The following is a 26,870-nucleotide window of genomic DNA, read 5'->3' as shown; positions in this document are numbered from 1 at the left end:
TATGACATTAATCTAAAGGATATCTGTTTATTTTACGTTTTAAAAAATGTTTTTTATTTTTTTTAAATTTTTTTAATTTGTTAATATTAAAAATAAATTGAAAAAAATTATTTCAATGTAATTTTAAATAAAAAAATATTTTTAAAAATACTTATTATTATAATAACCCTAAAATACAAATAAAACACCTAGCGTTGAGTTTATTTAGTATTTGTTATTATAAAATCTTAAAACGAAAAGAGCCAAATTAATTAGTTTTACTTGGTTAGAATTTGTTATCGTAATAATAATTTTAAAATAAATATTGTTTATGTGAAAATATATTAAAATAATATTTTTTTAAAATTAAAAAAAATCAAAAACACTTTTTAATACAAAAATAAATAAAGGTCAAAAAGAGCTTGACTTGTGTGTAAAGATTTGAGGGAGGCTATTTAGTGGTTTATGCTTAAGAGTTAAATAATGTTTATAAATGACTCATACAAAATTAATTTTATTTGCCATAATATCAACTCACAACCGTAATAATCAAATTGAAAATGAACCGTATTGTATGATGTGTCGTTTTTTGGTTTCCTTAGTTACTGATTGGCTTCGGGGTCGCTATTAGCTGGCGAGGAAATTAGTTATAAGATAAGATTGATGTGCTTTGCCATAGTACTGATCTCACAGCTGTTGTAATTGATAATTTGGTGACTCTGCTCCGATTCGCATTTTATCTAGCACTTGACTCATAATCCACATTAACATAAATTAAAATTCTTTTTTTTTCTTTAAAAAAAAAAACAAAATTCAATCTTGTGATTGATTTGGGTACAATAATAACCTGTATCGAGATATTAAAACTATAAAAATCAAACTCTCACCCTATATCTATAAGAAAACATGAATGAAAAGAATGAAAGATACCGTGAAACTTTGTTAATAATTCTTCAAGAAGTCAGAGTAGTTTAATGAAAAATCAAATTAAAAATTTTTTCTCTATCACCAGCGATCGCCTTGTCGTCAGCAACCACTGCTCGATCCCTTCCTCTCCTCGCTTTCATTTCCCTCCTTCTCCTCTCTCCTGCTATTCCCCTGAGTCAGTCGTAACTTGCAGAGCTTGTTATTTAAGTTTTGTGTTTTGTTCCCGAGTTTGATTTAGATCTGTTAGTTTTTGCGGAACTTAAATGTTAGGTTGATTGGTGTTCATGGTGAAGGAGTCTTCTCGTGAACCATATTCTGGTTGTTAGAGTCTGTTAGAATAAATAACAAACTAGAAGGGAGAGTCCTAGTTTTACAGGGCATTGCAAATTACAGTTAGCAACCTCTCTGTTAGAGTTTGTTACTTTTCTGTTATTCTGGTATCATGTATTAAAGGCTATATAAAGCCAAGAGTTCTTGCTGAATAATACAATTTTCCATTCATCCCAGATCACGTATACTTCTTCAATCATCCATAATCCTAACAAATTGGTATTAGAGCCTCCACTAGGCCTAAAATTCAAAGCAGCAGACTTTGAAATCCTTTGCAGCAGCATAGCAAGATGACTACAGAGGGAAGCTTTGTCCAGCCAGCTATTCCAAGATTCAATGGTCATTATGACCATTGGAGCATGTTAATGGAAAATTTTCTTCGATCCAAGGAAATGTGGGAACTGGTGGAGATTGGATATACTGAGGCAAGTGGATCAATGCAAACTGATGGACAACAAAAGAAGAACGATGAGATGAAGCTGAAAGATTTGAAAGTAAAAAATTATCTCTTTCAGGCAATTGATCAAACAGTTCTTGATACTATTCTCAAGAAAGATACTGCCAAAAATATATGGGATGCAATGAAGAAGAAATTCGAAGGAAATGCAAGGGTTAAGAGATCTCACCTTCAAGCTCTCCGCAGAGAGTTTGAAACACTTGAAATGAGGTCTGGTGAAGGAGTGACAGAGTACTTCTTTAGAGTCATGATAGTGGCCAATAAAATGAGAATTTATGGAGAAGACATGCAGGATGTTAAAGTAGTGGAGAAGATTTTACGTTCGTTGACTGAAAAATTCAACTATGTTGTATGTTCTATTGAAGAGTCAAAGGACATTGATGCTCTCACTATTGATGAATTACAGAGTTCATTAATCGTCCATGAGCAGAAATTTATGAGACATAAGAGTGAGGAACAAGCTCTGAAGGTGACATATGAAGGAGGCAGAGGTCGTGGTCGAATTTCCTATCGAGGAAGAGGAAGAGGCAGAGGACGAACAGACTTCAATAAAGCAACAATTCAATGTTACAGATGTCATCGACTTGGACATTTCCAATATGAATGTCCCACTGTGAACAAAGAATCACTTTATGCAGAGCTTGATGAGGAGGAGGAAATGCTTTTGATGGCTTATGTGGAGAAACATCAAGCCAGAAGAGAAGATGCATGGTTTCTTGATTCAGGATGTTCTAACCACATGTGTGGTTATAAAGCCATGTTCAGTGATCTCAACTTAGAATTTCGACATTCTATGAAGTTGGGGAATAACACAAGGATGAATGTAATGGGTAAAGGAAGTGTGAAGATACTGCTGACTGGAATCAATCATGTTATTGCTGAAGTATATTATGTCCCCGATTTGAGAAATAACCTCCTGAGCATAGGCCAGTTGCAAGAAAGAGGGTTAGATATCTTATTCAAAGGTGGAACCTGCAAGATATTCCATCCAAAAAGGGGATTAATAATTCAAACCACCATAAGCATAAATCGGATGTTCATTTTGTTGCCTGATTCCCAATCTTCTTCTCAAGAACAAGCTGATCAATGCTTCCACACAGGAACACAAAATTTGTGCCATCTTTGGCATCGAAGGTATGGACATTTGAGTTACAAAGGCTTAAGAACTCTATCATACAGGAACATGGTGCGTGGTCTTCCTCAACTCTCAACCTCAAATGTCACCTGCACTGATTGCTTAAAAGGGAAGCAACACCGTGATCCCATTCCAAAGAAAAGCACCTGGAGAACATCTCAGAAACTGGAACTCATTCATGCTGACATTTGTGGGCCGATCACCCCTACATCCAACAGTAACAAGAGGTATATTCTGCTATTTACAGATGACTATAGTAGGAAAACCTGGGTATATTTTCTGGTAGAGAAGTCAGAGGCCTTCAGTTCATTTAAAAGCTTTAAGTCCATGGCTGAAAAACAAACAGGTTTGTTTGTTAAATGTCTTTGCACTGACAGAGGAGGAGAATTCATTTCCAATGAATTCAATGAATTTTGCAAACACAATGGGATTAAGACGCAGATGACAACTGCCTATACCCCGCAACAAAACGGTATAGCAGAGAGGAAGAACAGAACCGTAATGAACATGGTTCGATCCATGTTATCTGACAAAAACATTCCCAAAACCTTCTGGGCAGAGGCTATAAACTGGGCTGTTTATGTTCTTAACAGGTGCCCCACGTTGGCAGTAAGGGATGTTACACCAGAGGAAGCTTGGAGTGAGACGAAACCCTCGGTAGATCATTTTAGGGTTTTTGGTTGCATAGCACACGTTCATATTCCAGAAGAGAGAAGAACAAAGCTTGACAACAGAAGCATTACTTGCGTATTATTGGGGGTTAGTGAGGAGTCAAAAGGTTACAGACTCTTTGATCCTGTTGCAAAGAAAATTATCGTGAGTAGAGACGTAATTTTTTAAGAAGAAAAGTTGTGGAAATGGGGTGAGAGCTGTGACCAACAATCAGTGGAAAATTTAGACTGGGGTGATGAGGATGAAGAAAGGGTGAGGGAAAATAGAAACAGAGGAGATGGTATTGATGATGCAGAACAACGTGGTGGAAATAATTGCAGAGAAGGTTGCAGAGAGGGTGATGAAGAAGCCTGTGATACGGGAGTTGAAACAATTAATTGCAGAGAGGGTGACGAGAGAGTAAGAGATAGTGAAATTGAAGAGGGTGACAAAATAAATTCCAGAGAAGGTGACGAGAGAGTGAGGGACAGTGAAATCATGCAGCTTGAAGAAAGAAGCTCAAGACAATTACGTGGTAGACAGCCTCCCACGTGGATGGGAGATTATGTCAGTGGTGAAGGGCTGTATGAGGATGAAACAAATATGGCACTTGAGGTGTCAACAGATCCCTCGGTTTATGAAGAAGCTGTGAAGAGTACAGATTGGAGGATGGCTATGAACAATGGAATTGAATCTATTGAGAAAAATAAAACGTGGACACTCACTAAATTACCAGCGGGAACAAAACAAATAGGGGTGAAGTGGGTTTATAAAACCAAATACGATGAGAATGGGAAAATCGATAAATACAAGGCTCGGTTGGTGGCAAAAGGGTATTCTCAAAAATATGGTGTAGATTATACAGAAGTGTTTGCCCCAGTAGCAAGAATGGATACAGTACGAATGATTATCGCTTTGGCTGAGCATAAAAATTGGATGATTTCTCAGCTGGATGTCAAATCGGCTTTCCTTCATGACGAGTTAAGTGAAGATGTTTATGTAGAGCAACTAAGAGAATATGAAAAGAAAGGGAGCGAGCATCTGGTTTACAAACTGCACAAAGCACTGTATAGTTTGAAACAAGCTCCACGAGCTTGGTTTAGTCGAATTGAAGCACATTTCATTGGCGAAGGATTTCAGAGATGCGAAAGTGAGCAGACCTTATTTACAAGAAGAACCCAAGAAGGAAGAATCATCATTGTGAGTATCTATGTCGATGACTTAATCTTTACTGGAAATGATGAGGTAATGCTATCTGATTTTAAAAACTCTATGTTAAGGGAGTTTGATATGACTGACTTGGGAAAAATGAGGTTTTTCCTTGGAATTGAGGTGTTACAAAAGTCTGATGGCATTTATATATGTCAAAGGAAGTATGCTTTGGAGGTTTTGAGAAGATTTGGTATGATGGAAAGTAATTCGGTAGGAAGTCCAATAGTTCCAGGATTCAAGATAAGCAGAAATGAAGATGGAAATACTGTTGATGAAACCTACTACAAACAGTTAGTGGGTAGCTTAATGTATCTTACTGCTACAAGACTCGACATGATGTTCGTTATTTGCCTCATAAGTAGATACATGACGAGACCTATGGAGATTCATCTACAAGCAGCTAAGAGAGCTCTTCGATATCTAAAAGGAACTGTGAACTATGAGATTCATTATAAAAGGGGGGAGAAGGAGAGTTGTTAGCATTCACGGATAGTGATTATGCTGGCGATATGGAAAACAGGAAAAGCACATCTGGTTATGTTTTTCTAATGGGTTCAAGTGCTGTCTCATGGTGTTCGAAGAAACAGCCTATTGTGACTTTGTCAACAACGGAAGCTGAATTCGTGGTAGCTGCAGTATGTGCCTGTCAAGGAGTATGGATGAAGAGAATTTTAAAGGAACTGGGACACTCAGATGAAGGTTGTACAACCATAATGTGCGACAATAGTTCAACTATTAAGTTGTCTAAAAATCCCGTAATGCATGGTCGCAGTAAGCATATTGATGTGAGGTTTCATTTCTTAAGAAACCTTACTAAGGAGGGTACAGTTGAGTTAATTCATTGTGGGAGTCAGGATCAAATCGCAGATATAATAACCAAGCCATTAAAGCTCGAAGTGTTTCAAAAGCTTCGGAAGTTACTGGGAGTATGTGAAATACTACCATAATATAAACTAACTGCTTCATAAGCATTTAGTTTAAGGGATGGAATGAAGGAGTCTTCTCGTGAACCATATTCTGGTTGTTAGAGTCTGTTAGAATAAATAACAAACTAGAAGGGAGAGTCCTAGTTTTACAGGGCATTGCAAATTACAGTTAGCAACCTCTCTGTTAGAGTTTGTTACTTTTCTGTTATTCTGGTATCATGTATTAAAGGCTATATAAAGCCAAGAGTTCTTGCTGAATAATACAATTTTCCATTCATCCTAGTTCACGTATACTTCTTCAATCATCCATAATCCTAACACATGGATTGAGTTTTGATTTCGCAAATGGTAGTTTATGCATTACAAATGCCGGATCTCGTTCGGGTTTGCTTGGGTCGCCCGGGTCATGGGTCAACCTGTCGGGTCGACCGGGTCTTGTCGGTCTTTTGCATTTACCGATCTTTCTCTTAACTCGAACCGGTCCAACCACCCGGTCAACTGGTTCCCGGATCGACCCGCCGGGCCGGTCTGGATTTAATAACTATGACTCTAAGAATACAAGCCTTAAATGATGGAGTGCGGGTATCTAAATGATGTACGTTGTAGTCTGTATGAATACAAGGCCGAGCTGTAAATTCGAGTCAGGCTATTAGTAAAAGGAGCAGCGAAGAAAGCAGTAGAGAGTCCACTCTTTTAGAGGGTCAAATACATGCTTCATTCGTCTGTGAGACAGCCCAGCTCCCACGTATATTCCTATTTCCTACCATAGAGCTTCATGGTAAGTCCAACTCACAGCAATAAATGGAGCCATCCATTACTGCAACCTTGGGCAGCTAAACATGTCACACGCGAGCAAAAATAACGTTTCCACAGTTCAATAACTCATTCCAACCACTATTACAAGGAAGTTTGCAGCGTGAAGCCAAGCAGTAATCATGGAGATTGGCATGGTAATCAAGAGGTCCTGATATATAAATCATAGAAGATACTGTACGCCCAACCTTCTGCATCATCTTCTAGTTGGTAGCAGTTCTTTAGCCCGAGCATGCTCACATCCATCCTCTGAAACAAGAAATCTTGCCCAGGCGTGTTGAGAATCAAGCCTTCATCTCCCACTCATAAATGCACAGACCACATGGGAACACCAGATTTCACTGAGATTTGCACAGCATTTCAGATCAAAGTCAACAGTACTCTCACGTGTGCCATCCAATTTGATTGCTGTACACAAGTCAATAAACAATGTCAAGGGGTGGGCGGCACTGTCTGACCCTTCCCATGGTTTCAAGGCTCCTTGTCTCAGTCCCCAACAAATCACCTGGCCCGATGCATCGCGGATGATGCCTTCACCCCTTTCTGTCATATCAAAAATTATTTCATAGAATTATCTTGGGAACAACATGAATCTTCCAATTAATCAAAACGGTGGCAAATTGACAGTATAAACCTTAACTATGTGAAAGTGAGGGTGGCATTGTGAAGGACAACCTCGTCATACCACCTAAGCATAGCCAGACCACACGAGCAAATCTATTAAATAAACTGGACCCTCAGCTGAAAATCACTTGACCTTGTAAAAATCTAGCTAAAGAAATGGCTTGCTCCTCCTTGCTTCCCCTTCTGTTTCTAGCTTTATGCCACAGCTCAACCCATGGTGCAGCCCCTGCATCAGACCATAACCCCACCCAAGTCACAACAGCTCCAGTTCCACTGCCAAATGTGGCTAAAGAGTTCCTACAGTCTCACAACCAAGCAAGAGCAGCGGTTGGTGTTGGCCCTCTCAAGTGGAGCGAGATGCTAGCCAATGCCACAAGCAGACTAGTCAGGTACCAAAGGAACAAAATGGGTTGCCAGTTTGCAAACTTGAGCAACAGTAAGTACGGTGCAAATCAGTTATGGGCTAGTGGCATGGCTGTGACTCCACTCATGGCTGTTGATCACTGGGTACAAGAGAAGAATTACTATAACCACACTAACAATTCCTGTGCACCAAGCCATAGGTGTGGAGTTTACACACAGGTGGTGTGGAGGAAATCTTTGGAGTTGGGGTGTGCACAAGCTACATGCGTGAAGGACCAAGCTAGCTTAACTATTTGTTTTTATAATCCTCCTGGGAATATTATAGGCGAAAGCCCATATTAGACAAGTTATAGCTAGTTAAATCTCTGGTTAACTGTGTTTGTGCATCGTTGGAACTTGTTTAAGAGTTGTTTTTACCTTTTTTGAAGATTTCAGTGCTTATGTTTAGTGAGTAGGGGACATGCAGATTGCTGCTTCTTTTCTCTCTCTTTTAATTGCCAGAGATTAAATTTGCACGGATGTAAGTTCATAAGCACAATTGTCTCGATTTTAATGCAGACTCAAGAGCCATGCTACAAGATCTTAAGGCTTTACATCTAGTTTTCACCATGGATAAAATATGTGAAAAATGATCTTTCCAAAAGCATTGATCGAATGGAACAAGTCATTACACTGCTTCCAAATATTTGCTCTGTAGATGGTTTTCACTGACGAAGAATGTGAACATAGTTGTGGAGACAGAACCATCCTGCAATAACTATCTGCACTGATAGCCTGTAATAATTGAGCTCCGACAGACTGCCAATCACATGTTCACCCACCCCCTTCTTTATCCCAAAAATATCTATTGATCATAAAGCCATGAATCCTCATAGCACAAATAATTGATGTTACTTGGAAACTTACTTGAGACGAGCTTCTTTTTTTTTTTTTTATCAGAAGTTTCATTTTAAAGATTCTCTAGCTTTTTATCTATATTATCTATGACTTTAATATCAAAAGTTGTTTCAACCAAACAATTTTTGTTTCGAACAACGGCTAGAGTTGGTCACATGTACAACCCCAAAAGCTATACTTTATACCAACCTCTAGTTACTAACTTACTAGGATCTTTTTCAGTTTCACAAGGTGAGGGAGAATGGTCTTGCCAGGAATAGAACAATGCTCTACAAAGGTTCAGTTTCCGGTATAAACAAGTGTGGTAGGAATTCTTTGAACAAATGGCAGAGTCTAATATGAAGGAATTTCATTCAATGAGTCTAAACCATTGGCGAACATGTCTAGTTCTGAGAAATCCAACCTGTCGTGTGATATATTGTCGGCATGATCAGTACTGAGACAACTGATGATAGCCATCTTCTTCATAGGATTGGTCTGTGTCAAACACCTATGCAAAATTCTGCACTTATAATCAACCAAATAATATCTCAAGAAAACAACGCAGTAGGTATATTTTCGATGCACATTTTCATTTCATTTCGCAACATCACAGAAATCATGAATGCTTCCACGCTCGGAAAAGGCGGAATCGAGATTTCATTATACAAAACAAAATATCGCATTGTTCTATCCCACCATTTCAGACTTCATCTCCTAATATATACAAGGAAAAAATTTAAAATCTCAAAATATGAGAACCTTGAGAGCTATGTGAATGAATAGAGGAGGTCGAATACTATTAAACTTTTTGACACACGGAAGCAGTCACTTTACCAGCTCTTTAGATATCAGGTACCGAAAAGTAAAATTATGCGGAATCCATTCAATGGTCTTACGAGGTTTTCCTAGCTGACATTTCTTAAGACACTTCCTTACAGTAGCAGGCAAAGTTTTTTGGATCATTTCAAGAACAACCGCAGGACATAAACCTGAATCCTTGGTGTACGATTCCACAATCTTTGGAAGCAGGATTTTCTGGTCCTTGCGTACGCCATAGGTTGCTCGGATATACTCTTCCTTCGCAGCTTCAAGCTCATGAATTATTCCCTTTGGAGTGTAGACACGGACCTGGCAAAAGTACTTGTCTAAATTCCATTTGAAGAGGATAAACTAAACAGAAAATATGACCAAAATCCGCAAAATCTGTAAAACCCAAGTTCAGTTCTTTTTACTGAGCTGATATTTCATAATATACTTTAGAATTGTCAAAAGGAAATTACTTCTTTTGGAAACCAATGCATGGTATCACAAAAATGAGCTCTTTATGAAAGAGTGCTGTGAAAACGCAGCGCACACGTGCAGGCAACTAATCAGAAAAACTTACACTTAAAAAGGATATAGCATTTAATTTTGGTTGGGTTATTCTTAATCAGTATTGCGATTACATAATATATGCAAACAATGTTCATGCTGCACAGTATCTTACTTATGACTGCTACTCATCTACTAAAAATCTTGTAACAGATGAAGGAAAATGAAGTACCGCAGGATCAGAATGGCTTCCTGAACATAGTGCAAAGTGCAAAAGCGGTTCTGAATGGTCAGTTGCATATGCTTGCCGATCCTCTACTGTCTTGAATTTGGACTTTGATGAAAGTAATGTTCGAATCCACTGCAATTAGGGACAAGCTTTTTCAGGATCATATCAAATGAATTTACAACGTAACTGACAAGTGCATTATTGTATCCCACGAGAATTACTTTACAAATACAAATATGCTTATTGAACATACAAATATATATCATTGTCTTTTTTTGTGTGAGCATGGCTCTGTTCTTTTCATGACACAAAAAATAATGCCCTTGTTTATTTGAAAGATTTTTCACGATGGTGGCTCAACTCTACATGCCAAATCCTGCATTGGATCTCAACAAAAGGCAGGTAAAGTTGCAAGACCCTACACATCAAAGCCCTTTGACAAGATATTAACAATAATGACTTCTGAATTTTAGTTTCAAGAAAAACTCTAAAGATCCACCTGTCCAGGACGAGACATCCGGCATCCAAGGATAGAACTCTGTATCGTGTCTGCACTAAATGTATGACCCCCGACATTATATGCAGCCTGCACAGAGCAAGAGTGTAAGAACACGTATATTTGCACAAAATCTCTTCCTCTAAGGAAAAATGCGAAAGGGTTTCCCTTACTCTCAAAAGTAGAAAGAGCCTCTTAACATTGTTTTGGGGAATCCCATACACCAGAAATGCCTATTAGAGAATATTGAAGTTAGAAACTCATGTCAGAAAAAGAAAAAAATATGGAATTAGCTTGTTAACTAAATATTTCTATCGAAAAGTGCCATTACATGCATCACCAACGCATTGTGTATATTGATCCAGAAAGCTAGCTTCTCCTCATGTTTTAGCTTCCTAGGATCAACTTCCTCTAGTCGACAGATAAGTGATCTGCAGCAGAAGATCCCAAAAATCATAATAAGAATCTCAACATAACAGCAAAACACATGCTGTTTACTTGATACCTACATTATTAACACGTTTTCTGGAAATAATCAGATGGTAGATCAGCTCACCTGAAATTTTGTAGCAAGTTTTCAACATCTCCTAATTTTTTACTATCTCTATAGATCCATGGGACTTCAACCATTGTACTGTATGGTCCACTGAACTCTTTCAGACCTTCAACAAGGAAAGGGTTATCCAACCGTATGTCAAAGGATGAATTATTCCTAAATCCCGGACCCCACATATCACATTGTTCTCGTGGGGAAAATTCACTCATGGATGGTGAAGATGAACTGGGAGATGAAAGGCTATTATGTGTCAAAGGTGGATCTGAAAGCTTGCAGTATATAGCTGACATGCACTTTATCATATCCTCTGAAAGCTTGTTAGGTGTCTCTGGAACATGATCAGAAATGCGAGTACCAAGATGCTCAGCCAAACTAATAATGTTTGATGCACTCTGGGCGTACTGCAAAAAAACACAAAATTTATAATCCATTCAAGGCTGATAAAATTGTCATTTGATGAAATTATTCGCCCTATTTCTGTAATTGTTGAATTTGAAAATGAATAGCCAATGACAGTGTTCTTCCACATTGTTTTGGCAAACAATAGTAAAAAAGCACCTTGTGCTTAACATGCTCCATCGTCATTGGTAGTTGTTGCAAACAGCAAAACTAAAAACTGCAAAGATATAATTTATGTGTTAGCACTCAGTTACCTCCATCATGGACAATGGCTGCGTATGGCATGCACGCACAGCTCTACCAAAAGATTCTGATGGAGGAGAGGCTCTATTTGAAAATGTAGTGTTTTGGGACAATAAAGACTGACATCGATGAACTCCAGAATCTAATAGTTTCTCCTCTCCTCCTATTCTATTGGTTTCCTTCCATGTATTGTCAAGTGACTGACAAGCAGTTTCAGTAGCTGAAGTTTCCTTCTTTGATATATCAGGCCTGGAAACATCAAACAACCTTCGTCTCGGGGTTGTGACAGGGGTTTTTAAACTTTGATCCTGGTTAGATGGGGAAACCAAGGATGCTCGTTGATCAAATGCCTTCCGGTACAGGGAGAGAAGATATTGTTCCAGATATACAACTTCCAACTCTAATGCTGCAGTTTCTTTGATTAATTCTGTGGCTGGCTGGAGTTGCAGAAAACACAGGAACTAGCAAGTCAAAAACCTTGAGCCTAACAATGAACTCTGACATTTTAATTCCATTTTACATATTAAGTGACATAAATCAGAACAAGAAACTTAAATTACAAATTATCAGAAGATTTTCCCAAAGAAATGATAAGAATTCAGCAAGTAAGCTGTTGGCATGGTTACAAGTTTTGCTGAAAGGCCCCAGCTCTGTATAAATTCACTTTGAATGACAGTAATAAGCACAACTATTTCTATTCCCATAAAATTATTATGGCAAGGATTTACCTTAGGCATTGACAGCTCAGACATGCTCTCATGGGAAGAAGTCCTATAACCCAATGCCTTTTCAAGAGCCCAACGGACCTGAAACTGATCTTGTAATCTTTTCTCAAGCTGTAGAATCTGCATAAAAGAGTTCAGCTAATATTTAACTCAGAGCAAGAAAGAACAGGACGAGAATGAAGAAGTTCAGTTGCATACCTCTTGCTTCAAAGAATCTTGCATTTCGGTCTTAGGGGATTGTTTCTTCTCGGCTTTGGCAGAGTATTTCAAGAGCCCCATATTCTGTAATCAGATTGTATCCAAAAATCATATACTTAGTAATTGCTTCTTATGTTATGATCCAGGAGGATTCACCTAATGAATTAATGTGTTGGGAAAAGCTACCAAATCAGCTTAGCTTTTGAGTTAATTATATGAGTTATTCTTTATTTAAATCACAAGAATAATTTATTCCATTCAACTAAACCACCGCAGTGGGGACCATAACTAAAATTTGACTCAAATGTATTAAGCTAATTATTCATCCCATTCCCCCAACCTAAACAAATAGAATAATAATTCGAAGGCGAAGAAACAACCTTATGCAGATGAGGAGATTTAAAGAAGTCATTTTACAGTTGAGTTTTGGCTGGCCTTATGCTCGAGGTCTTTATAAACCATGGGGATGAAAGGTTGGATACTGTACAGAAGAAATAAGATACTGAGCTGGTTCTTTTTCTTTTCATTTTTTTTTATGCGAAAGGGCATAAAAAAAGGTGTAGTCTTACCAGCTTTATGCGGCTGGATGCTTCAAAGGAACTATCTAAGTCATCTTCCTCGACTCTTTTCTTATCTGGGAAGCTGCCACAGCACAAATAGCAAACATAAAAACGGAAGTGGATATATAATGAAGAAGGAAAAAAAAGATTAAAAGGCTTGGCTGCCTCTATATAATGAGCACAGCTACTGCAACACAATTACTGGATTTTCTTTTTAACTGGGAAGGAGGAGGTGGCTAGAGATGTTAACGGTTACCTCCTATCAAAGATCCACTTTGCAATAATTTTCCCATGACCCAACTTGAAACAGTTTTCAGTTTCATTCACCGCATCTATTACTCATTAATTGCTAGCTTTATCAGAGAAGGAACTTGGGAGAAATCAAAAGAAAAATCCCCAAATTCCAAGCTGGGAAACATACTCTAAAATCCCATCTTCAAGGAGTTCTTTATGATTTAGGAAAAGCTCTCCCACTGTTCCTCTCTAAAATTTCATCTGGACGACAAAAATTTCATAGTCTTTTCTGCTTGGAAAATAGCTCGGAGAATAAAACCAAAACTTTCATGGGGTTTTATATAACTGTAGTCTCGTTGTTTTTACTTATAAAACAACACTTTTTAGCAGGTGTGATGAATGCCCCAAGTTTCCATTTTACTCGTGAAGCCCACCACAGAAGCCATTCCAGTTAAAAAAAACCCATCAAGTAGAATAGCAATGAACAGAAATGAGCAATGAGAACAATAATTGCAAGCTTACAAAAGATTGAATTAATAGCTTACCTCTTTGAACGCTTGTGTCTAGTAGTCACTTTCAATCCATACATTTTACTATCTTCGCCACCTTCAAACTGAGAGAAAACGCACCCCAATCAACATTAGTAAAACAGACAACATTCCCAACAAACAAAAAAAAAATAAAAAAATCTGAAAACAAAGGTCAGATACCATTGAACTCCAGGAACAAAACAAGCAAGTACCCAAGATTGAATCTTTAAAGAAATGATGAATCAGAGAACCGGAGCCACTGAGGTCTAATTAGACTCCAAAAACTGGACTTGTCTTCATGTAATATAGCTAACCAGAACCCGTACCCACAAAGTGATCATTAGCAGCTGTTAACAGTGTCTGAACATAGTAGAGAGCCTGACATAGTTCAGAAGGATAAAACCTTTGTGCTTTTGACCAGTGAGCCTTCACCTTGAAGCGACTCACGTTGGTCTATAAATCAGTTCACTTTTACAAATTAAAAGTCTTTCTGCATTAAAAGATGTAAACCAGCTCGTGGGCCTTAATTGGAGAAGAAAGAAAGTTTGCTCAAGTCTATGCTACAGTATAGAGCAGACCCTTGCACCTTGAAATGTCAAAGGCGTCCAAAAGTTAACAATTTTCTTTGATTCTCTTCACCAGAGAGAGAGAGAGAGAGAGAGAGAACGCTAAAGAAACAAAGAAGGGGATGATAAATAGTTGCCGTGATGAGTGTTAACATAGAAATGTCCATACATTTATGGTCCAATTTCCACATTCTCTTCTCTTGTTGGTAAGCAAGTGAGACTTGTTGAGCACCCCCCCTCCAATTGTCCTATTTTGTTTATACGTATTTCAAGCTTTTTGGAATTCGATTCCAAAGTATATTTCTAAAACAATTATTTATACCGAATGATGTGTTAATATAATTATAAAATAAAAAAAATATTTTAATATAATTTCAAATAAAAATCACTTTAAAAACAACCACTTAACATTTTCGAACAACTTTTTAATATCCTATTCTGCTGTGTATGTGCTGGGTAATTTCTCTGCAACAAATATGTACTGTTTTTTAAGTTAACTGAGGTTTTAGATATACCAAGGACCAGTTTTATGTCCATCTTAAACAGACCATGCATCCAAATATATGCTGGATGGCATTTGGCCCTCATGCATTTATTTTTCAAGCTTATTTGGAGAAAAGGAATGGATAGAAGAATGCAGCAGTGGGATGCCTCATTCTGCAGTGGTGTCTCCTCCAGAACAAGGAGGTGGTATGATTTATTGAACTGCCTTAAATAGCTGGAAGTAGTAAATACAAGGAAAAAATAATTCACCATCAGCTGGGAAAGGAACCAATGTCACTTTTAGCTTGTATTACATGAAAAACCAAAAGTTTTTCAATGTACCAATCAGTTCTTTTCATGCTCGAGATACATAATTCTGCTGCAGAATAATATTCCAAAGCAACCCAAAAGTTGCTCAAGTGAGTCCATCCAAATATAACAGCTATATTGAGCATTTATCAAGAAAGGGGTTAAGTCCTTGTTAAAATAGTTTTAGCCCACAAAAGCAGGCTCGCTTCAAAGGGGATGAAGAGTTAGGGATAGAGGAGACAATGGATGCTTGAAAGTAATTGAGGTTTTGTGGGGGTTTTCTCTAATCTCTGCTGTAGAAATTAGGCTAAGGCCGATATCCCTTACTGTCCTTCAGTGTCCAGCAGACTAATTTTTGTCACAGAATCCTCAAATAAAATATAGCTATGGAGCCTGTCCTTTTCCAACATCGATACAAAAGAAAAGGCGACTGGGTGTGTGGGTGTGTGCGTGTGCTAAGGTGGTCAGTTCTCTCTTTTTGTCGTGATATTCACCTCTTGATTAAAAAAGAAGTTTCTTTTCTCACTGCAAATAGAAAGGGAAGGAGGGAGAAAGGCAGAGAGGGAGAGACTGATTCTTGAAAACTTCCTGTAAAGATTTGTTTAATTGAAGACTTTTCTCTTGAGATTGTAGAAATTCCAGAAGCTTAATTTAACCTATGAGTTTAGAACCATAGAGCCTATAAGATGGCTTAGAATACTGAAAATGTGAGCAATTGTGAATCAACTATGTGTTTTTTAAGGATCTGACAGACATCCTTCATGGATTTATGAAACTATTAGTTGCATTAATTACATTCTTTAATTGTGAATCACAAAAAACAACATCCCCTGTTGCAATCAATGATCTAACACAGAGTTCCATGGCACTCAAGTTTTTCTTGAAAACTTGACTGATTATAAGCAAGAGATGAGGTTAGATACCCCCATGTGTCTCTATGATTTTTAGATCAAGAAAGTATCTTTACTTTTATGTCCATTCTTCATTGCAGGAAAAGAAAAACACTAGCTGGATGGTTAAACAATGCTAAGATCCTTTAAGTTTCTGACATGTTTGTGATCTCTTGTGAAAAAATGAATTTGATTTGCAATGCAAGGCAGCAAGTCCGGTTAAGTTTTGAAAAAAAAAAAAACAGGTTCAGTAGGCAACAAAATGGAAGCAGGTTCCAATTTCATGCAAATTTCAGTTCTCAAGAAATCATGCACAAAGTCCAATTCAAATTATCAAAGAAGACAATTTAGAAGTTATTATAATAACCTGTATGGAGTTCTCAAAGAAGCCTGCAAAATCCCAAAACAGTGGATTTGAATTGTAACGTGATTCCACAACGGGTCCTTGTTCTTGACTTCCTGTGGAGTTTCACTGTCTATGTTCTGCTTCTTTGAAACATAAAGATTTGTCATAGCAATAAACCATTTGTACAGCGGAAAAGAAGAATCTAACATAAATTTTCATTAATTCTAGACCTTATACTATGAAGTGATACTCAGTAGCCAGAAAAGGTGGATTCTTTTGGTATTTCTTGTGCAAGCTTAAGAGCAATATTGTGTGCCTCAAGAACACAAATTTTATTCTATGTTTAATGTTTCAGTTTGAAATTATATATATATAGATATATATATATATATATATATAGATATATATATATATATATCACGAGTGGGGACTAATAACTAAAATATAAGAGATGTAGAGAGAAGGGAATGTAGTGATAGAGTAGTGGTGGGGAAATGGGAGAGGGTTGCATTTTGTTTTGTGCTATAGAGAAAGTATAGATTCCCACAGTTGGGACTGAAAAGCGAACTTTCTAAAGACATTTGGACAACGAGTCAATGCCAATCATAACATGCAAAAGGCATCAATCTTTTTCCTCTCTTTTTTTTGTCCCCACTTCACCACCTTCTCTGTGATAAAATGGTCCTCTCCAAACGGAGAAGGATCATTAGCTAGATGGTCCAAACCTAATTAATTACTATTCGTAGTAACTGTTATAGTGATTGTCTACTTTTTTATTTCAATGATTTGCTCGAGGGGGGCTCTATTTTACACCAAATACTTTGCAGGTTGCAGCCCATTTATCAGTCCTAGCTGCCTGACCACAAAGTAAATCTATATTATTGTTGTTATTATTATTACAGTTAATTACAAAAAAAACAAAAAGGCCTCAAAAAATTACTGTAGTCATTGAGGAAAAACATTGTGGAGAAGCAGTCCTTCTTGCAGTCTTCTCGTGCGACGTGATGGTTTCTAGAGATTTGCTTCCCTATTTTTTTGTTAGCGCGAGATGAGAGTTTCTTAGCGGTTACTTCTTCGTTGTGGGTGTTTTGGTGGCTACGTGTGCAGCGTCTACATCTTTGAGCTTTTTCCTCTATATGTTGGTGGCTCTACCCAGGAAGAACGTCATCTGGTTTTGTGGAGCTAGTGAGTTTGTTGAGTTTTGGCTTGGCTTAGGTTGCTAAGTTGTAGTTGGTTGATAGGTGTTTAGTAGGCCTCTTAGATTTTTTATTTGTTAAGTGTGGCATTTAATGCACGCCCTACCTGCAATGTACTCGGTTGCTTGGTGATTGTTGGGAGAGTGTTGGGCTGGTACTCTAGGATTAGATGTATGGTTAATTTAGAATGAAATTGGTTAAGGTTTATGTGTCTTATAAGCTTCGCAAGTAGTTGTTCCCATTTGGTTGCTGCGAGATAAGTTTTTTTTTCTATGTTCTAGCTTGATTCGTTCTCTAATTTCTTTTAGAATTGCTGAATTCTAGGCATTTTCATGGGAGTTTGAGCCTGTGATTGACTAGGACATTCATCCTTCTGTTTTCTTTTTTATATATAATTGTTTTCATCTCTCTCTTGGTGATGTACAAAGGGTGCATATATTTTCTTTCACAACCTTTGTTTAGTTTATTGAGACAATTTCAGAGCTCTCAGTATCTTGATTTGATTGGTCTATTTTCTTGCTCTGTGATTTAGGGTTTTTTGGGGTTGGCAAGTCCATGTTCTTTGATTGTCAAAGGTTGTTGATGTTTTTTTTTTATTTATCAATATCTGTTTTGCAGCTGGCTGTTGAGGATTTTGAGCTCTTTATTTGGTGATAGTTTATCACCTTGGTTGATGTTGTTATGCTTCAATTGGCAAGATTTTTTTTATTAAATTAAATCAGAGTTGGATTTTTTTTATATTTCTTTAGAGCTAGTTAGTCAACAAATAATCTAAGTTAGATTATAACTTTGACATTCATTGGTTAGGGAACTATACACTAAGATCATTTTTTTCTGTGTTTTTGTTAATTTTACCATACTGTTGCAATTTACACTTTTTTACTTTTCTATTTTATTCTATTTGTCTTATTCAATTTACTTTTAATTTTAACTATTATTCCAATCAATTTTGATCCTTAGTAGTTTTAAAACAATCTTACCATTTTGTTTGATAACGAGACATCATTATATGTCTCTTTTAATTTCATATATGACACATATTTTTTCTTCTTAAAAGAGTGTTTTTCTTGGTAACAAAAATGTATTTTCTAATCATACATAAATTCCTACATAAAAATCATATTAATGAATGGCTAGTGAACCTTTTTCTAGTGTATTGGTTAGGATTAATTTTAGGCTCCATTCTATTTTAAAAATAAGTGTAGGTAAGAACTTTCCCCCCTCTTTGTTGTGGTCTATTATTGTTTTTTTATTGTTTTTTTTTTCTTAACATTATTAGACTGTAATTTATAATTATCTAACTATGAACTTTACAGTTTCACCAAAAAACTAGTGATGTAGGGTTTAATTTAGTTTGAGTTTGCATTCAAACTATTCATGATGTTAATCTCTTCAAACCTAACTGATCCGATTAAAATTCAATCAACCTTGCTAAACTCAATTACATTCGAACTGATAAAAGAAAAGTTTTGAATTGAAAAATAAAATGTATATTGTGCAATTAGAACTTTAATTCATTATTCATTTTAAAAAGATATTCATCACTTTATTGCATGTATACTATGATGTTATTTTCAAATAGTGCATGATATATATAACTTCAATTTCAAAATATTTTTTATACTTGAAACTTAAAAAACATACAACTTGTAGATAATGAGCTTTAAACACCACACCCGAATCTTTTCCAGAATCTTTTCCATAAAGTTATGTTCTTAACAATACAGTTAAGATAATTTAACGTATTTATATTATTTAATGTTCATAGGTATCTATATGTATGAGTAAGATATGAATTAGGTACCTTATACTTATTGATATAATGTGTACGCATTTCTCTTACCCATACCAATCCCAAAACCTAATGTAATTTTAATTGGTATTTATTAGATCTGATTTGATGAGGATTTGCTTTATATTTAGTTTATTGTTATCTAATGGTACAAAAACAAAGGTCCAACTAAGCCTAGCTAGTAGCAAGTCATTAAGACTGCCAACCAGCAAGCCCAATCAAGCTTGTTTAACAATAAGTTTAACCAAGGTTGGCAGCCAGCGAGCCAAAACAAGGCTGGTTAGCTCAGCCCAACCTAACCTTTTTCTCATTGACCCAACCTAAGTCCCTCCCTCTCTTTACCTGTACTGAACCATAAATGGTTGTAGGGCTACCCTATCAGCCACACACCACAATACAAAGATCCCTCAACCTATTTTCTTTGTTAGAATGACATGCCTATAAATGCTACCATTTCATACCAATATACCATTTCTCAATCTCTTCTTAAAAGATACCTACTATTGCCAATGACTATTTTCTTCATACATACACCATAGTGTAAAATCCTTATATTTACTTGAAATGACCATCCTTGGCATGCTCAACTTGACTCTGTACCTACTCTCATAGTATGTAAAACACACCCTCTCACACTAATAATTATCTCCTCCAAATCTATCTCACTTCAAGGCCACCCTTTCCTACCAATAACAAGCATGACACAACAATGAGGTAAGTTCAAGTCATTGAGTGTATAAATACACTTAGTCACTAGGTAAGCAAATCAAGTCCTAAATATAAGATTTCATACACATGCTCATTCAAACTCACATCATATATAACTCTCCACTCCATATACTTGTCTTCACATAAACATTTTACCCTTCTTATATTTATTAACTTAAGCATAAGAGAGTTTTCTATTATAATATGAGACTTATTTTGCAAGCTAAACCTTTAGCCTAGGATATAATTATGAAAAGTCCAAATCTAGCCGGGAAATTTTCATGAATTCATCATTATCCCTAATGAAATTGCTTAGAATATTCATAGAAAAAAATTGTAAAAAAACAATTTTTAGTTATTTAGCTACATAACAACTAGTTCCATGCTATCATCCATAGTTAGACTAAAGAAGGATATAGAGTAAAAGTTAAAGTTGTTCTTTTTCTAATGAAAGTAGAAGTACAAATGTGGGTCTGTTTGGTATTGTGGTTGTTGTTGTGGTTTTAAAAAACAGTTTTAAAAAAGTATTTTTTATGAGGTTTGTTTTAATTTTGAGGTGTGTGATTAAAACTGCGGTTGAAATTATGATTGAAAAAAAAACAGTTTGTTGTGTTTGGTTAATATGCTTTTTATATGAGGTTTGATTATAAAATTACTAAGAAAGACATTATATATATATATATATATATATATATATTGGCAAAATATTGTTGTTTTATAATTATGATTACATAACAAAATGAATAATCCTTGTACATTAATAAAAGTTTTTCATTGTCCCATCAAACTATTTGCAATTTCATCTCGTACAAAATCCATACGTGAAGGCCTCTGTGATCCTTGAATAGCTGAGCGAGATACAATATTAGGTAAAAAGTCATCTGGAATGAAATTGGGATTGCAATCATACTCGGAGAAAACCTCATCATTTTGCGATCGCCTTCAATATAGTTATGTAGTGTCATTGATGCAACTACAATCTCAACTTGAGATTTTATATGGATAAGTAGACATGTTTTGCAAAATTCTCCACCTTTATTTCCATACCCCAAAAGAACGTTCGATCATGTTACGTAGTGATGAATGTGCACGGTTAAACACTTATTCACAGCCACTTGGTTGTCCACAACGCCTAAATTCTTGTAAGTGATACCTCTCACCTTTATAAAGACCTAAATACCCATACTCATTGGGATATCCAGCATCAACCAAATAGTATTTCCCTGCAAAGAATCACAACATGTTAATTTATTACAAAACTAAAAAAAAAATTGAACATTTTTCGACCAAGTCATCAATTTATTTTCAAATCACAACCTTCTAGTGGTTTTGGAAAATTTATACTGCTATTGTCAATAGCCTCAAGAAAAATACGCGTATCATGTGCACTGTCTTCCCATCCTGCCCACACAAACATGAATTGCATGTTGAAACTACAAACGGCCATGACATTTTGTGTTGGTATACTTTTTCTCCCAATAAATGGAATTTGATTATCAGCTGATATGCAGCCACGCACATGTGTGCCAGCAATTGCACCTACACAATTCTACAGGAAAATAAAAATAAAAAATGAAGTAATCATAAACTTTAATAAAATATTTCATATTAAAAAGAAATTTGTCTTACCTTGAAATGTGGCATATATCTTGGATTCATTGTGATTTCTCTTGGCGTGCTTGTAAATTGTGGATCTACTGGTTTTATGACTTCTACAACAAACAAACATAATGATTTAAGGACTTCTTTAAAACATCTACTAATAGTTTCACCTGAATGTTGAAATCTCTCCTGCACTTCCTTATTTGACGTCCCTACTACTATTGTAAATAGAAACATTGCCACCTTTTCAATAACGCTCATTCTTCTTGAAGGTTTTAAGCCATGATGCGTTTCTAAATCATTGCACAGACTCAACAAAGTGGTTGTGTCCATCCTAAACATGTTGACACATCGTTTCCAATGACCTCTTAAAACCTCATTCAACCAATGCATCCCTGTGTTGTATGAAACCATACATGGTTCTTTGTGCATATAATTAATATAATACATATTTATAGCTCCAGGTGTGTATATAATTAATTTTTTCATAGAAAAATTGAAATGATGTTTACAACTCTTTTGAAATATTGTGCTTTCAAAATAATTACGTTTTGACATATATGAGTTGTAATAAGTACATATATATGTTCTTTTGTAGGCAACATTTTCAAACTTTCACGTGATTCCAACAAAACTAATGTCCTCTCCTAGTTATTCAAGATGCTTTGGCCGCACTTTTTTGTTTCCATTATTCTATATTTTTTGTTCTTATATGTTTTTAATTTCTACACTTTGCAATCATTACATGCATCATTTTCATTTGCAGCTTTTATCTTTAACTGTTGTACCGTTTATTTTTTTGCTACCATAAATAGTTATACTGACAATTAATATTTCAGAATTACATTGACTTAAATTCAACAACTAATCTCTGGAATATTAATTCAAAAAAAAAATACACGCACCTCAATAGTCCGATAACCAACGTAAAAAATCTATAAATACACTGACTAATCTCTGAAATATTAATTTGAAAAAAAATACACGCACCTCAATAGTCTGATAACCAACGTAAAAAATCCATAAATACACCGACTAATCTCTGAAATATTAATTTGAAAAAAATACACGCACCTCAACAGTCCGATAACCAACGTACAAAGTTGATAAATACATCGACCAATGTCTGAAATATAAATTTTAAAAAAAAACCGCAACACAACAGTCTGCTACAATAATGACTCCAACAAACTTCTACAACTGCAAACTACTCTTTTCAAAACTGTTATCACATTATTCTGCAAAAATAAAATAAACATGTAGAAATAAATTATCAATCATGTCTAATAACATCACACATTACATTTAGCTAGCACTTGAATTTTGTTAATTAATTAACATTTAAGAAAAATAAAATCATACCATGTCAGTTATGCACGTTTACTTCGTGCATACATTTGTTGCAACCATTTGAACTTATGTTCAAGAGTACCCATACTGTACCACATTTCTCGTTTCCTTCTTAAACCAAGATAATCCGTAGCAAAGTCGTGAAAATCATCATCAACCAAAAATCCAAGAATTGAGTGGAGCTTAGCCATCACCTCGGGAATACTACAGCATACCCGATCCATATTCAAAGAAGTTGAATCACTCTTAGTCAACATACTCTCAAGTAGTTGATCCCACCTTGATAGCATCTGAACACCAATTCCAAACGTTTTCTTTTTTCTACCTCAACCCTCGAAAGGATCTCGTTCTTTTCTTTTGCCACTGCTCTTTGTGTTACTGATGCTTGACATATTCACCCCCACCATCCATTCGAGACATGTTAGTGTCCAAATTTGGAATCACATCCTCCTTTGAATCACCGCTACCTTCTTCGAAATCAACTCCATTAATGTTGGATTTGTTTGTGCCAGGATTGACATCATTGCCACAAAGTACTCCTGACGAAGGAGCCCATGTAAACTCTCTAGTTGCAATAATATTGGAAAACATTCTGTCAAATTTAATCTTCAAAGACGGTTCAATACCGTTTTGTCTAAATTTTTTTGGCTCCTCTTATTTCCTGCATATAATAAGTACAAGTAATGAAGAATCATGAATTGAACTTTTTTCTGAAATTTGACAACAAGAAATGAAATTGTTAGGATGATGAGGAATTTACCTGAATTTTTGCTTTCCACCACTCATCACTAACTGAAATTGTTCTTAATTCATTACTCTAACCGACACCAGTTTCAGAAACCAACTTTGACCATATCCTCCAATCCTTTTTGCATCCATCCTATTTGTTTTTCAGTTGTGTTTTAGTGAATTCATGATCAGTTTGTTCTTTGAATGATGTTATAAAAAATTTCCATCCCGTTTTATCGAAATGAGTATTCGATCTCATTCTCATATCTATGGCCTTAATGCATATATCACAAAATATATGCAACATTTTCTTTGTCCAAGCAGCCTTATCCAAAGATTTAAGACCTTCCATGATATCTTTTAAAACATTTAACAAAAGTTTAAAATCAATCAATAATATTAATTACTTTGTGGGACATATATAATCATGGATTCAACCAATACAAAAACAATCAATGTTCTGCATTTACAAAAGCTATGTGGTTAGCAACAAACATTGACCATGCATTTAATTTGAATGAGAATGTTCCCGTTAATTCCAAGTAAACCAGAAGGAGTTGCAATTTATCATGAAAACTAATTGAAACTCATTAATTCTATTTTAATTGTTCAGAAAACTTAGTTTCTGTTTACTTCTTTATAGAATCTTGAACTCAATTCAATGGGAATTTTTCTCTTTTTAAATCACTTTTATCATATCTTCACTGGACAACCCTTCAGAACATAACAGAATAGAAAATAACCTTAAAAGAAAATAACCAGGTGCAGAAACACAGGCTGTTTGGATTCTCAGAAATTAGAGGAAAAAAACAAAAAGTCAAGAATATATTTATAGATTCAAAGTAACACACCTTTCTTTCTCAGCATCTAAACACACAAATGCAAAATCAAAGTTCTAATTTCCTTCAAAAGTAGAAATCAAAGTAATAGACAGTAAGAATTTGGTCTAATCCTACACTAAGGACATGCTAACAGGTCATTCCTTAGGATTTTTTTATAAACAAACGCACAACAAAGAACTCTACCGTTTATCAAGCACATTCAACATATAATACACACAATAAACAGATCAACATGATGCATAACATTGTTTCTAGTAAACAAACGAAAATCAAACAGCAGCACTGTAAACTAGTAGACATCAACAACAAAACAGATTTCAACGAAGAACAACATATAATTACGCACAGTAAACAGATCATGAAGCAACACAGAAATGAAATTTTTAGCTCAATTAAAAAAATTAAAGATGGAGATAAGGCAAGAACTTACGGGTCTCTCTCTCGTGTGACTTTTTCCAGCACGGATCTACTGTGTTTTTCTACAAACCGAAACAATGGAGACCTAACACAAAAATGAAATTTTGAGTTAAATTAAGAAAAAAATTGAAGATGAAGATAAGGCAGGAACTTACGGGTCTATCGCTCGTGTGACTTTTCCCAACACGAATCTGTTGCGTTTTTCTGCAAACCGAAACAATTGAGGGACAAATCAGTGAAGGTAAAGGTGACAGATCTTCATTTGAAAGAAGAAGGGACATAGGGGAACAAGGATGCTCTCCGATCCGGTGTCTAACTTTGGCGTCCTGTATGGGTTGTTTTTGAAAAAAATTGATAAATTGTCTCGTTGTCTTTTGGCAAGAGACGAGAGAAGGGAACAGAGGGGAAGGATGAAATTAGAAAATGGGAGTCTAGATCAATGGCAGTAATTTGGGAACAAAGGGGAAGATGAGCTCTTGGCCGTTGGGAAAGTATCTTAATGTTTAATGCAATGTCGATGGTGAGAGAAAGGAGAACACGCATGAAAAGCAATTGTAAATTGTTTTTCACAAATTGAGGTCCAACCTCAGTTTTGGACTGGGATCCACGTCAAAAAAAAGTGTGGTTGATACTAACCAAACACTTTAAAATAACTTTTAATTCCAGCCGCAACAGCAGACCCAAACACCATCTTAAGGGTGTGTTTAAAATTGTAATAGCGTTGATGGTTTAAAGTGTTTTTCGTTTAGAAATGCATCAAAATAAAGTTTTTTATTTTTTAAAAATCATTTTTTATATCAGCACATCAAAATGATCCGAAAATATATATAAAAAATTATTTTAAGCAATTTTGTTTTTCAAAATTTAAGAGAATGCGATTTAGACTGCATTTCCAAACATATTCTAACATCAGGCTAAGAAAGGAAAGCTAGCTAAAAGATTTTGAAATTTATATTAGTACAGTGTATATTTGATCCTTGCCTTTTATGAAAAAAATAGTCAATTCTTTTAGTTTAAAAAACTCAATATTGAGTCTTATATTGTTATATGTTTTGTAACTCAATCCTTTTATTAGTTTTTCCTAACGTTTAATTTCTTTTTTTTGTCGTCTAAAATATCCTTTATTTTTTTGTTCTTACCCAGGTATTCTCACACTCTTTTAAAGGGTGACACTAATCCCGTTCGAGGTTTGTGACTACCCCTCCCAATAAAAGATCAAATTATCACCTACTACAATCAAAATTAGAAATGCATTTAAAAGAGTTCAATATGGGAATTTTAAAAAGAATTAACAGTCAACATGGGTCAAAGGACTAACTTATAATTTAAAAAACTAGAAAACTAATTTACAAAACCCATAAAAACTACAAAGACCGAATCGTAATTCACTCAACCTTTCAGTTTTTATTTTATAAATCTTGAACCAAAAAAAAAAAAAAAAAAGAGAGTACGAAAGGGATGCTACGACGCCGTTGTTGGAAGTTCGGCTACGGTCTTTAAACAGAACTCAATAAGATGTGCCCTAAATCTCGTATCTCGATGCCTAGTAATCTTGGAAACATAAAACCCTTTTCAACAGCATCGACATAAACCACTGAAAAAAAAACCTTAAAAGCTTTTGTTTTTGTGCTGTAAGAATATATTTTTTTTAAATTAATTTTTTAAAATTTTAAATTTTAAATTATTTTTTTGTGTTTTAAAATTAATGAAAAGATTTGATTTTTTTATTGTTTTATATGATAATATCAAAATTAAATTTTAAAAAATAAAAAAAATATTATTTCAGTATATTTTAAATAATTTATTTTTTAAAAATAAGCATAATCATAAAAATCAACCACTCTCTTGAAAACATAGCACAAC

The 26,870-nt window shown here is 35.4% G+C and overlaps 2 protein-coding genes across 5 annotated transcripts; one reads left to right on the top strand and one right to left on the bottom strand.

Annotated features, from left to right (window-relative positions):
• Window positions 1–7,169: 7,169 nt before the first annotated feature.
• On the top strand, window positions 7,170–7,995 carry LOC7492142 (STS14 protein). Its single transcript, XM_002307195.4, has one exon. The coding sequence runs from the start codon at window positions 7,211–7,213 to the stop codon at window positions 7,757–7,759; it is 549 nt and encodes a 182-aa protein (XP_002307231.3). The 5' UTR covers window positions 7,170–7,210; the 3' UTR covers window positions 7,760–7,995.
• A 942-nt stretch (window positions 7,996–8,937) lies between these two features.
• Window positions 8,938–14,556, bottom strand: LOC7480478 (uncharacterized). Of its 4 annotated transcripts, none has more exons than XM_002306408.4 (12): window positions 13,958–14,556; window positions 13,793–13,860; window positions 13,023–13,095; window positions 12,454–12,537; window positions 12,259–12,375; window positions 11,542–11,967; window positions 10,889–11,289; window positions 10,664–10,763; window positions 10,506–10,565; window positions 10,336–10,422; window positions 9,840–9,968; window positions 8,938–9,424 (listed from the first exon to the last, which is right to left on the bottom strand). In XM_002306408.4, exons 1-12 carry the CDS (start codon window positions 13,958–13,960, stop codon window positions 9,122–9,124), a joined length of 1,851 nt encoding a protein of 616 aa, XP_002306444.4. In that variant the 5' UTR covers window positions 13,961–14,556; the 3' UTR covers window positions 8,938–9,121. The 4 variants fall into 4 exon arrangements, with proteins under 4 accessions (XP_002306444.4, XP_024456764.2, XP_024456765.2 ...); XM_024600996.2 differs by lacking the exon at window positions 13,958–14,556 and adding an exon at window positions 12,834–12,934 and having other exon boundaries at window positions 13,793–13,858; XM_024600997.2 differs by lacking the exons at window positions 13,793–13,860; window positions 13,958–14,556 and adding exons at window positions 12,834–12,934; window positions 13,270–13,769.
• Between the last annotated feature and the right edge of the window lie 12,314 nt (window positions 14,557–26,870).

This window comes from Populus trichocarpa, chromosome 5, assembly GCF_000002775.5.
Source record: "Populus trichocarpa isolate Nisqually-1 chromosome 5, P.trichocarpa_v4.1, whole genome shotgun sequence".
NCBI classification, from domain to species: Eukaryota; Viridiplantae; Streptophyta; class Magnoliopsida; order Malpighiales; family Salicaceae; genus Populus; species Populus trichocarpa.
This window is presented reverse-complemented; position numbering and strand designations above follow the sequence as displayed.

What these genes read in the sequence shown, in the direction of transcription:
- LOC7492142 (XM_002307195.4), top strand. Translation starts at nt 7,211, where the DNA reads ATGGCTTGCTCCTCCTTGCTTCCCCTTCTGTTTCTAGCTTTATGCCAC.
- LOC7480478 (XM_002306408.4), bottom strand. An exon ending in CATCCAGCCGCATAAAGCTG is followed by an intron (nt 12,538 to 13,022) that starts GTAAGACTACAC and finishes ATCTGATTACAG; the next exon opens with AATATGGGGCTCTTGAAATA. An exon ending in CTGAGCTGTCAATGCCTAAG is followed by an intron (nt 11,968 to 12,258) that starts GTAAATCCTTGC and finishes CTGCAACTCCAG; the next exon opens with CCAGCCACAGAATTAATCAA.